General features: G+C 48.2%; 1 protein-coding gene across 4 annotated transcripts; it reads right to left on the bottom strand.

Moving 5' to 3' along the window:
• Positions 1–1,706: 1,706 nt before the first annotated feature.
• Positions 1,707–10,494, bottom strand: ECSCR (endothelial cell surface expressed chemotaxis and apoptosis regulator). 4 transcript variants are annotated; one of them, XM_042936712.1, is made up of 10 exons: positions 10,376–10,494; positions 7,185–7,229; positions 6,828–6,878; positions 6,607–6,666; positions 5,744–5,878; positions 4,220–4,333; positions 3,723–3,821; positions 3,467–3,503; positions 2,223–2,319; positions 1,707–2,054 (listed from the first exon to the last, which is right to left on the bottom strand). In XM_042936712.1, exons 1-10 carry the CDS (start codon positions 10,434–10,436, stop codon positions 2,046–2,048), a joined length of 708 nt encoding a protein of 235 aa, XP_042792646.1. In that variant the 5' UTR covers positions 10,437–10,494; the 3' UTR covers positions 1,707–2,045. The 4 variants fall into 4 exon arrangements, with proteins under 4 accessions (XP_042792646.1, XP_042792654.1, XP_042792658.1 ...); XM_042936720.1 differs by lacking the exon at positions 7,185–7,229; XM_042936724.1 differs by lacking the exon at positions 6,607–6,666.
• Between the last annotated feature and the right edge of the window lie 1,801 nt (positions 10,495–12,295).

The following is a 12,295-nucleotide window of genomic DNA, read 5'->3' on the forward strand; positions in this document are numbered from 1 at the left end:
TGCAGTTGCCGAGTATTTTTACTTCCCAAGTATCTCCACATTTACTCTTCCAATTTACCTACCAAGTAGCTACCAAGGGCCAGGTAGGGATCGTTCTTCCCTTAATACACAGGAAAATCTAAGTTCGGAGAATGTAGAAGACTTGATCAGACTCCCCTAAGACTTGTCTCTGGTTTTCACCCAGAATGATCTCTACTCAAAAGATTGTGTTCATTTTTTCTTACATCTAGACTGTATAATATGAGGAGCAGAAAAGATAGTGAAGGCCAAATAGTCCAGCCACCTTGTTTTAAAAGTAAGAAAACAGGCTGGGAAATGGGGAGTGATTGTGCCAAGTCAAGTTGCAAGTGTGTTTGCACAGCCCAGCCTGGATTTCCTGCACTCAAGAGCCAGTTTTTATGACCTCCAATGTGTTGGGCCCGGTGTGCCAAACAGAAACTATAGACGTGAGTAGATTTCAAGCCTTGCCCTAGAAGATTTTAGAGTCCAATAGATTTTTCAGTCCACTTGAATTGTTGCAATGAAACAGAGTGAAACGTTTTCTTCTAGGCTTTCTCTCTCATATCAACATGAAGTTTGCAGAGTCTAAATCCAGAAGAAAATAGCATATTGTTGCTTCTCTTTGTTTTGTGAATTGCCAGCTAGCAGATATTTAGAAAGTTAACCACTCAGAGGCACCTGGGTGACTCAGTCAGGTAAGAGGGTAAGTGTCCAGCTCTTGATAACTGCTCAGGTTGTGATCTCACAATCGAGCCCCACACCGGGCTCTGTGCTGAGCAGAGCCTGCTTGGGCTTCTCTTTCTCCCACTTTCTCTTTGCCTCCCCTGTGCATGCACATGCTCTCTCTCTTTCTCTCAAAATAAATAAATAAACTTGAAAAGAAAGTTAACCACTCTGTTCAGACATACACAGATGAGTCTTCCATTGAATTTCCCTAGCCAAGATACATTTCCAAACCAGGACATGGTAGAGGTTACTAAGGAAATAGGTAACTGCTTCCTCTTCCTCCTTCCCTTTAAAAGACTTTACGGTGTTTGTTACCCTTTATTTTATTTCTAGGACACAAAGATAATAGGGTAAAGTGGGTGCATTTTGGCTTATGAAGTCACAGACCTATCCTAGTTGCAAACCTCACCCATGTTATTCCCACAGCTTAGGACCGATGTAAGGCATGTCTACCCTGGGGCAGGCAGAGGACATTTGCCCTCATATTATTCAGCTCTCACTACTGGAGTTTCCTAGTCAGAATGCACTGTGCCTCTCATGTTCTCGCCCTCCAGGTTCAAAACTTCTTTCCTGGTAATGATTGGTCACTGCTTACAGCTCCCTTTCTCTCCCCTGTATTGAAGTGATTAGTTAGTCACCTCATTCCTACTTAATAATCCAGGTGAACTGTGAGGGACAGCTGGTGGGCTCAGTGGATAGAGTACATGACTCTTAATCTCAGGGTCATGAGTCTGAGCCCCACGTTGAGTGTGGGGTCTACTTAAAATAAAAATAAAAATAAAAATAATAGTAATAATAATAATAATAATCCAGATAAATGGAGGTGGACCTTAGAAAATGTCCTGTCCACCGCCCAGGTTTCTCAAAGAGCTTCTTACAGGGGCAGAAACTTGGATACATGCCTTGCCTAGGAAAAGAGGCCCCAAATCTGCTAGAACCCTGTTAACAAACACACATGAGAGCATAGACCTTCAAAGAAATTAGACTGCAGGCCAGAAAATAACTTTAATGCAAAGTAGCAAGGACCACTCCACTTCGTCATTTTCCTTGCTCTTGCTATACAGACTCCTCCTTCCTGTGACTGCGAGCAGGTGGGAGGAGCAGGCTATGTTTCTAGAATGGCTGCCCATATGGGAGTCTCTCCTATTGGTAGCTTGCTCCTAGATCTGGAGGAATGCTAGCATCCTTTAGATCTTGAAGTGTGAAATAATAAAATAATTTATGTGTGATTAATTGCCTCTACCAATCCCATCGCCTTCCTCTTTACGGTCACAGGGCAGCTGCGTCATCTTTGGACCCATGAGGACCCAACGTTGCTTCTATAGAACCTGCAAAATAAATAGAATATGAAAAAGGGGGACCTTGTCGGGAGTGGCAGCCTAGGGAAGAGGAGAGAGGAGCCTGGGTCTTTGAAAGTATCTCCTTTCTGGCTAAGGAACTAGAGCCTGAGGGTAAGAGAAGGAGGAGAAGGGAGGAAAGAACCAGGAAAAATGTACCTTCTCTGCTGTGGGGCATCCTTTGCTGTTATTCATGTTGATATTCTTCATGGAGATCAGGGTGATGCTGTCTTTCTCCCCATTGGCTGTAGAGCAGCTAGGGGTAAGAAAGAACATGGGTTGTAAGTGGAGGAACAGGAGGGCAATGTGGTGGTCAAAGAACTGTGGGGTCAAGCATTGGAACTTTGAACATTGTTTCTATAAACCTCTATTTTGGTGGTGGAACATGATGAAATGGGAGTGTGCTTTGAAGCCCAAAACACCTGTATATAAATCTTAGTTTTGGGGGTGCCTGGGTGGCTCAGTCAGTTAAGCATCTGGCTTTTGATTTCAGCTCATGTCATGATCTCACAGTTTGTGAGTTCAAGCCCCACATCGGGCTCCTCGCTGACAGCACGGAGCCTGCCTGGGATTGTCTCCCTCTCTCTCTGCCCCTCCCCTGCTCTGCTCTCTCTTTCTCTCTTTCTTTCTCTCTCTCAAAATAAATAAATAAACTTAAGCAAAATCTTAGTTTTACTACTTGCAACTTGTATGATCTTGACCAAGTTACAAATTCTTCAAGTCTCAACATTTTTAAACATACAAAACACAGTATATCCTCTTTGAAGAATCGCTGTAAGGATTTGAGATAATATTATAAAATATCTACCAGAGTGCCTGGCCCATATAAGGTGTTCAGTAAGTGGCTCCTTAAATAAAGTGTTTTCTAATTTATTTATTTATTTTTAGATGTTTATTTACTTTTGAGAGAGAGAGAGAAAGCACAAGCAGGGGAGGGGCAGAAAGAGAGAGAGAGAGAGGAAGACACATAATCTAAAGTAGGCTCCAGGCTCTGAGCTGTCAGCAGAGAGCCCAACTCAGGGCCCAAACCCATGAATCGTGAGATTATGATGTGAGCTGAAGTTGCATGCTTAACCGACTGAGCCACTCAGGCACCCCCTAAGTGCTTTCTTATTTGAATAGGTTTATTAGAATCTGAATTCCTATACTTTTCCTGAGGGGGTTATAGAGACATAGCCCTGGGGCTGAAGAGTTCCAGTTCATCTCTTGTCACCTGATTGTTTTATTTTAGGGTTGCCCCTGTCCTGCCCGCCCCTAGCCCTGGCCTCAGTGCAAGCTGTCAAGATTCCATGCGTGCTTATGCGTGTGTGTAAGAAGAAGTCAGGAAGTATCAGTTCTCTCTCAGAATGGGGGACTGAGAGGTCAAATGAATGATTCCTCCCTTCCACCTCTGACAGTCTTACCTTTCAGATAATCCTGAACTCCCAGGTTTCTGGGGATCTGTAAAAAATCCGAAGGCACAGATTGGGAGTCACATGCTGCAACCCAGAAGACCAGCCTATCCTTCAAAGCCCACCCAAGTGGATTACCCTCCCATTTCATTAGGGATGCCTATGTGCCATTCTTTTCCTCTACTACAGGCTCAGTGTCCATCCCAAAATGTACCTCTGGGTCCCTCAGCTGAGGGGAAAGTGGGGCCCTGAGTGGCAGGGCATGTACCTTCAGACTCCTTGTTCTTCCGACACTTAAACCTTAGACTGACCACACTCACTAGGATGATCACCACAACCACCAGGATGACAATGAAGCTGATAACACCTGAACAGGGAAAAGGACAGGGTAAAGGAGAGTCAGAGGAGGGGTCAGAAGGGGGTGATAGGAGTACAAATCCCCTTCCCGGCTAAGTGCTGTGTAGGTAGGCTCTGAGAGAAAAGTGAATTCCCCTTCTCTGCCTAACGAATGAGCTCTCAGCCAGCTGATCCTGGCCAGAGTGAGCCCCACAGCCTGGCCTCAGTCTCCCATAAGAACATGGAACTCAACAGAGCCCCAAAGAGCTGCCTGGAGGGAGGGCCAGGGGAGGCTCTTTCCCACCAGGGCCTTCTTCATCAGCCAAACCCTCCTAGAACAAATAGGTGAGATTTAAATTTGTGTATCTAGATCCAGAGTCCAAGTCAGTACATGGACTGCCACTCTCCGCACCTTCTCCTCCCTCTTACCAAATGCGGCCACAGTGAGCACCGTCTCTGATGTGGGGGTGGGTAAGATGGTCGAGTCATCTCTTGTCCTCAGGCTCATGGTGGTTGATGTGGGAATAACATCTTGAGAAGTGTCTAAAATGGAGTGGGGATGGGTGTATCAGCGAAGGGACTGGCATAGCCTACCAGAGAGAGAGTTAGCTCCCCTCCCACTTCCCCAGGTAAAGAATTGCAGAAACAGGTCATGCCTTCCCAAAAAGACTTCCTCCTTGCTACTCAGACTAGTTCTCAGGAGGATGGAGGTCAGAACTGGGTGATGTGGGTTCGGGTGAATTGCACTGCTGGTTGCTCATGTTACTAGTTCCAGGGGACTCTAGGCTTCCCCTGTTATTCTTTTCCCACCATACCCTCAGGACCCATTTATGTTCCAGAGACAGGAAGCCAAAATGGGCAAGGTAGAGCCATCTGTGTTTTGCCAAAGGTTGAAGTGGGAGGAAAAAGCACACTAGATATTTATCCCTACGCACTAATGTAACAAATCGGGCAAAGGGCACAAGTTTCTGGCCCTCTTAAAAGGTAGTATGATCACCCATATCTTCCCCCTTGTCAACTCCTTTTTTTAAAGATTTTATTTTATTTTTATTTTTAATGTTTTATTTTTGAGAGAGAGAGAGAGAGAGAGAGAGAGAGAGTGCATGCACATGAGTGGGGGAGGGGCAGAGAGAGAGAGGTGGACAGAGGATCCAAAGGCGGCTCTGCGCTAACAGCAGTTAGCCCAATGCAGGGCTCAAACTCACAAACCATGAGATCATGACCTGAGCTGAAGTCGGACTCCCAACTGACTGAGCCACCCAGGCGCCTCTGAAAGATTTTATTTTTAAATAATCTCTGTACCTAATGTGGGGTTTAAACTCATAACCCTGACATCAAGAGTCAGAAGCTCCACCAGTGGAGCCAGCCAGGTGCCCCCTGTCTTCCACTCATTGTACTGCAGGTCTGATAGCTATTCCATTTCCTTATCCACACCCTGACTGCCAAATAAATTTATGAGTGTAAAACAATCCCAGAGCCAAGGGTTAGGATGACAGAAAGGGTCAGAATGCTCTTCACTGAGAGCGTGGACAGGACATACTGCTACTGCTTGGGACCCCTGGGTCCGTGCCATGACACAGCAGGGCCAGGATGGAGGCGTCCACTCTCTCCCAGCTCTTCCTCCACACTGCGGTGTGAACCCAGAAGCATGTAGCCCTTGTCCAATCTCTTCTGCCTCCCTTTCCATCATTTTGAGTTCTACCCATCTCTTTCCCCTCCATGGCTTTATCAGTCCTGAGTCCAGGCTCCTTTTATCTTCATTGTGATCAGGTCCAAGGCTCTGTCTCTACTTCCCACCAAACCTCTCTCATTCCCAAACCAGGCTGCCACTGATGTGGACCCTGGCCCAGAGATGCCTCCTCGAGGGACAGAACCTGGGCCTCCTGAAGAGGGGGAGAAGGACCCCAACCAGTCATGACCCAGTGCTTTGCACCCCCAGCCCCAAGTACTCACCAAGTCCTGATGTGTACTTCTGTGGCTGGGACTGAGTCAGGCCCAACAGGGACTGGGAGTGACCATCCACGGTGCTCGTGCTCTGTGTCCTGGGTTTACTGGCTGCATCGAGGACCTGTGAGGCCTTCTCCAGAGCTGCCGTAGATAAGGAAGCATTTGTGGACCTGCTCAGGGCCTTGGCCAGCGTGTACACAGGGGGCCCTCTTTAGTCCAAAATTCTCATTTTCTTTACTGCTTTCAATTCCAGAAGAAGCCATCCTCTCTTCTACCTTGGCCTTTACCTGTAAAATTCCCACTGCCTGGAATATACCTTAGCACTGTCTACCTCACAGTCTTCCTCTGGTTAACTCTCTCTTGGGTGTTAGCTTCTGAGGACACTGTAGCATGTCTTTCCTGGCTCCCAAGGAATGGTTGGGAAAGGCTCCAAACCTGGCTCCCAAGGAAAGGCTTCCAAGGTTGATATTTGTCCGGGCTCTTGCAGCACCTTTTTTTTTTTTTTTTTTTTAATGTTTTATTTATTTTTGAAGGAGAGAGAGACAGAGTGTGAGTGGGGGAGGGGCAGAGAGAGAGGGAGACACAGAATCTGAAGCAGGCTCTGGGCTCTGAGCTGTCAGCACAGAGCCTGATGAAGGGCTGGAACTCATGAACTGTGAGACTATGACCTGAGCTGAAGTCTGACTCTTAACCGACTGAGCCATTCAGGTGCCTTTCTTGCAGCACCTTCTCCTTCTGCTCATCACAGCCCTTCCTACCCTGCTTTGTGGTTGTCAACATGAGATCCTGTTTACTTGTCTGCTCCTCTACTAGTCTGATCCCTCACTGGGCCCTCCCTGGAGGGCATCTGGATCTGAACGGCAGAGTACCTGAGGTCTCAGTGCTGGCCAGAGGGCTTGGGCTGCTGGGCTCTGAGGAAGGGCTGTCTCCTGAAAGGACAGAGGCAGTGGGAGGTGGAGGGGGGCAGGTTTGGTGACACCACACTCCCTCACCTATTTAAGAACCCTTGAGTTCCAAGCAGGTCTGAAGGGCTGGGCAGGGGGTCAGGCAGGGGGGAAGGACTGGCCCCTCGGCAGCCACACTTACTCACCTGTGTTGGAAGAAAGTGGCTCTGTGGTCAGACTTTGACTGCTGAAGCCTCCTGAAACAAATCATCTGAGGCTGAGGGTCGCTGCCTCCTATTGCTCTGTCTCCCTCTCTTCTTCCCTGTAACTGGAGTTTTCTAGTCTTTCTCCTTGCCGCACCCCTGACCCCCATCCATTCATTTCCCTCCTCTTTCAAGGTACATGTGACTAGGCCATGCTCAAATACATCCAGAGATGAACTCAGCCTTGGATGTCCCGAGAGCCCTGGCCCCAGCTCTAATCACCTGAGATCTGTGCTCCTCTCGCCCTTCCTAAGCTGCCAGGCCTAAATGCCAGAGCAGGCCCTTTGTGCTTGGTCTTACCCTGAAGGCTAGATGTCTGTATTGTCATGGGTTGGGAATAGTGGCCTGCAAGAGAAAGCAAAAAACACTTTGACTAGCTTGGTGAGTCTCTTGCCCAGTGCAGAGCCCACAGAAGAACCCAGGCTTTCCAAGCCTCCCATGCTGGAAGGCAGACACACTTGGCAGAGGGCTGAAGAATGTGGCTCTGGCTCACAGTGCTGGCTTCCTCTAACCACGACTCAATAGCACCATCACCACCACCTTGTGGTTCAGTGTCCCAGAGTCCTTTCCATCTCTTTAATCCCGTGTGGGTTTTATACCAACCTGACATGAGGTCAGGTGAAGGTTATTTCAAACTAGTGATTTGTCCAAGGACAGAGGGCCAGTGGCCTGCTACATCTAGAAAAGGACCTAGGACTCCAGTTCTGTAGGCTGACGTTCCTGCCACGCTACCATTTAGCCAAACATTTTCCCCGTGCATACTGTCATCCTGGTCCTGCCCCAAGGGAAAGGGATGGAAAGATGGGGTGAATAAAATGAGGCTAGGAACTGGGGTAGGTATCTCCAGCTGGAGGTAGGGGTCCACACAGCAAGTAAGTTCTGAGGTATAGATAGGAGCCAGGGAAGCTCTGAACAAGCAGCCAATTTTACCCTCACAGGCAGAGGCTACTTCAGAAATGGCCATTGTTGGCCAAACCCAGGAAGAAGCTAGTTACCAGGAGGCCCCTGTCGGAAGCCATCATCGGCTTTTTTTTTTTTAATGTACATGTGTATGTCTATGGGCCTCCGTGTAGATGTGTATGTGTGCTTGTGTGCCCATATGTGCATCCCCTTTGTGTGTGGGACCTGAGAGGTCAAGTTGTGTTTGCTCATTTTCCACAGTGAAATCATTCTTGAAACCTGTGAACAATGTGAAAGGAAAACAACGTGGGGAAGTGGAGCCGCCCAGCTGGGTTCCCGTCCCTCTGCTCCTGCTGGGACTGTAGCCTCTGGCCTGGCCCTCAGGCTCCCAGGCCCCTCATCCACAGGGAAGCTCCATGCCTGGGCCTGGGTGAACAGATGCAGCTGGGGGCCAGGGCCCGTACAGCCTGTGGCGGCTTGCTGAACTGTTTATTTTCCTTAGCCACTGCCTCCCTCCATGGGGCTATCACTCGGACAGTGTGGAATTAATCATTTCCAAGCCCAAGCTTGCCCAAACCCTGACTGTATTTTTCCAGGGCACCAGTCTCTGGTAGCCCCACCTGCTCACTGGGTGGGGTGTCAGAGGGGTATTAAAACTCGTAGGTGTCCGAGGCTAGAGAGAACTCTTCCCAGCTGAAAATGACCCTGGAAGAACCCTTTCAAGTCACATCTTAAAAACACCTATCAGTTACTGATCAAGCATATCTAAGGTACCATCTAAGTCCTATAAAGTTATAACATTAGCTTTTAGTGGGTGGGCACTGTGCAGTGCCTTCCCGCATAGCTGGAAGCAAAACTAGCATCTTGGAAGGAGTTCCAAAGTGACAAGCTCCAAGTTCTAGTAGCCTGTGTTCTCTGTCTTCTGGCCCTGACCCCCTACCAGAACTTTCCATCACCAATAGATTCCTCTGTGTGAAGAGGAACTTCAGGCACATCTGTTTCTACAGGCCATGGTGCCTCTGACCACTGGGCAGAATAACCCCGGCCTCATAAATTTCTTATTTTCCCGTATCCCCTCCCTAATCCCTACCTGCTTCACGACCTTCTAGCCTCTTCTTCCTCCCCCTCCACCATCCTCCTCCCCTGTTTTCCTCAGCAGCATAATGTAATAGTTGAAAATCACAGCTTTTGAGTCTGACAGGTTTGAGTTCAAGTCCTGATTCTACCACATACTGTCTGACCAGGTTCTCAGTCTTCTCTTCTTTAACGTGCAAATGAATTTCATACCTCAAAAGTGGTTGTTAGGACAAGAAAACTCAAATGCTAGACTTTTTAAATTTTTGCCCCATTCTTTCCAACCCTCCAAGTCTCTGTGGATCCAAGTCAGGTCACCTTGTGGGCCTGAATATCCTCAAAAGGATTCTTCAAGGGAGGCAGTAGGTATGCTGTGATCTTGGGATGAGAGATAAGGAAACTCAGGAGGCAAGTGTGGTTTATGTAGAGTTTACACAGGGCATTCTCAGCCCTGCCACCTGCCATTTGCCTGGGACAGTGCCCCCTCATGAATCTTGCCTTTTAATCTCCTCCTCTGCCATTTCTGCAGTTGCTACAATAAGCCTGGTGCCCCTGCCCCAGATCAAGCGTGGGACTCTGCCCACCCCCAGGTTGGGATGGGGGGCAATCAGAGTTTTACCCCCAGCCCATGGGCTTCCAGAGAAAGGTCTGACCTTTCCAGGAGACAGAGTACCAGAACTCAGTCCCCCCTCACCCCCCACCAAGAAAGGGCCATCCTCTCTCCCCATCCAAGCACTTTGCACTCTTTTCTGCTACTCTGAGGGCAGACTCCTAAGTCTTCAACAGAGGCCTCATGGAGAGTGAGGTGGGGGTGGGGAAGGGATGACCAAAGGGAAGTTGCTGCCCTGTGAGTCAGAATCTCCTGGATTTCTCATGGTTCCCAGCAACTGCTCCTTAACTAGAACACCCCTTATGAGCTGCTTTACCATTCGTCAGCTAGCAGAATCCAGTCTCAGAGGTATTTCCATTCATCTCCTCTGGAGGTCATCTCATCCAGCCCCCTGGCCGAGGATGTTGTATACATCCTCTTTGGCAGATAGTTCTTTGTATCTATCCTGCATCCCTCTTGCTGTGATTTGAGCTTAAAGTCAACATTTGGAATTCCCAGGTTGTTACTCCTCATGTGAAAGAAGAAAAAGGATTCCCTGTAAAGCCCAAGGTGCAGACAGTTTTGTGCTAGAACACTCTGGAAGGAGCTTTCCGGCCTCAGTCTCACATCAAGACAGTCAATTCCCACATTTCAGGAGGCCAGCCTCTATGGGGGCCCCAGTTCACCCTGGAAATTTTCCCACAAAAGGATTTAACCACATGTCTACTTTACCTTTGCCTGGTAATGACCCCCTCCCCCCCCTCAATTCAACTCGTTCGTTCCCTTCATGAGAAGCGTCTGGAATTTCCCTTGGGCACAGACCTGAATGGAGAGCATGTGAGGTATACATTGTGAAGGAGGGACAGTCACCCGGGACTGCCAACCGCTGGAGGGGAACTGCTGAAGCGGAGTGGCAAATGCCTCTTACCTTGGAGTAGGAGGAAGCCGAGGATCACCCAGCACAGCTGCATTGCTCCAACGGTCCCCATGTCAGCTGGGTCTGTGGCGGGCAGACAGCCGCTCCACGGTGGCTCTGTCCATAGTGGAAAAGAGAAAGGGAGTGCTGGGGCGGGGTGGGGGGTGGGGGCTGGCTCTCTAGCAGCTTCCTGTCAAAGAATAGAAGGAAACAGATTGGGACTGGCTCCAGGGGCCCTGATTAGCCTGCAGCCCAGATGGAGGATGTAAGGCTGAAGCGGCAGGCACTGTGCCTGGGGCTCTGTGGGCTGAGCTAGAGCCACTATGGTGTCCTCTAGGGCCTTTATACAAAGATCAGTGATGACAAAGTGGGTCTGTGACCCCTCTCTTTCCCTCTGAGGGGTCCATCATGTCCCTCCACTTATCACCTAGAGGCTTTTGGATGTTTTCCTGGAGTCTAACTCCAATCCCTCCCCAGTCTGTTTCAGACCAGGTCCTCCTGGTCTCTCCCATGACTGAGCCCTAAAGCTGGGCCCACCAGCTGCCCAAGCTTTGTAGACTCTGAATATGTCACACTCTCCTTCCTCCTCAGGGCTCCCAATGCAGATGGGACTCCCAACATCTTTCAGGGAGGCCTTACAAACATTATTATTATTATTATTATTATTATTATTATTTTATTATTATTATTTTTTTAAATAATCTCTACAACCCACATGTGGCTTGAACATACAACCCTGCGATCAAGAGTCACATGCTCCACCGACTGAGCCAGGCAGGCGCTCCTATTGTTATTCTTTTTTTTTTTTTTTTAAGTTTATTTATTTATTTTGAGAAAGAGATCAGGGGAGAGGCAAAGAGAGAGAGAGAAAATCCCAAGCAGAGTCTGCACTGTCAGTGCAGAGCCCAACGCAGGGCTCAACCTCACAAACTGTGAGATCATGACCTGAGCTGAAATCAAGATTCAGATGCTCAACTGCTCAACCAACTGAGCCTGAGCCAGGCAGGCACCGCCCCCCCCCCCCATTTGTTATTCTTAATAGAAAAACAAGGGGACTACATTTCTTTTAAAAATAAAATATTTTTTTAATGTTTTTTTATCTTAGATTGAGAGAGAGAGAGCGCGCACGAGCATGAATGGGGGAGTGGCAGAGAGAAAAGGAGACAATCAATCCAAAGGCGGCTCCAGGCTCTGAGCTGTCAGCTCAGAGCCCAACACGGAGCTTGAACTCACAAACCACGAAATCATGACCTGTGCTGAAGTCAGACACTCAACCAAGTGAGCCACCCCGGCGCCCCAAGGGGACTACATTTCAAGCCTCCCCCGTCCTCAGCTCTCCCCTCACCTCCCCTCTCCTGGAGTCAGGTGTTCCCTGTGTCCCAGCAGGACCCTGTCTTTAGCATCCATCCCGTGGCACTCTCTTGTGCAGATGCAGGCCAGCAGTGTCCCTAGGACCTGGCACAATGCCTGTGATATAGCAGGTCCTCAGAACATATTTACTGAACTAAACTCAAAAGATTTAAGAGCAGAGAAATGTTACACACAATCCTACTTCTTTAATAGAATTTTATCATATTGTGGATTTCCTTCCACTCTATGCATTCCCAGTGGTGAAAATATGCACATATATATGCAATCATATATTGCATTGATTGGTGTCCTTTTCTCCCTTAGTTTTAATTTTTTTAATGTTTATTTATTTTTGAGAGAGAGTGTGCATGTGTTTGTGTGTGTGTGTGCATGTGCGCGTGAGTGGGGAAAGGGCAGAGAGACAGCAAGTCACAGAGACAGGCTCTAGGCTCTGAGTTGGCAGCACAGGCACCTCAATTTTTTAATAAATATTTTATTTTATTTTATTTTTTTATTTTTTAATGTTTGTTTATTTTTTGAGAGAGAGAAAGAGAGTGCAAGCAAGGGAGGGTCAGAGAGAGA

Source organism: Panthera leo, chromosome A1, assembly GCF_018350215.1.
Source record: "Panthera leo isolate Ple1 chromosome A1, P.leo_Ple1_pat1.1, whole genome shotgun sequence".
Classification (NCBI taxonomy): Eukaryota; Metazoa; Chordata; class Mammalia; order Carnivora; family Felidae; genus Panthera; species Panthera leo.

Excerpts from the sequence above, each read along its gene's own strand:
- ECSCR (XM_042936712.1), bottom strand. The coding sequence starts at position 10,436 with ATGGGGACCGTTGGAGCAATGCAGCTGTGCTGGGTGATCCTCGGCTTC. Across the intron at positions 6,667-6,827 it reads GCCACTTTCTTCCAACACAG|GAGACAGCCCTTCCTCAGAG; the intron begins GTGAGTAAGTGT and ends CTGTCCTTTCAG. Across the intron at positions 4,334-5,743 it reads GAAGTACACATCAGGACTTG|ACACTTCTCAAGATGTTATT; the intron begins GTGAGTACTTGG and ends ACTCCATTTTAG.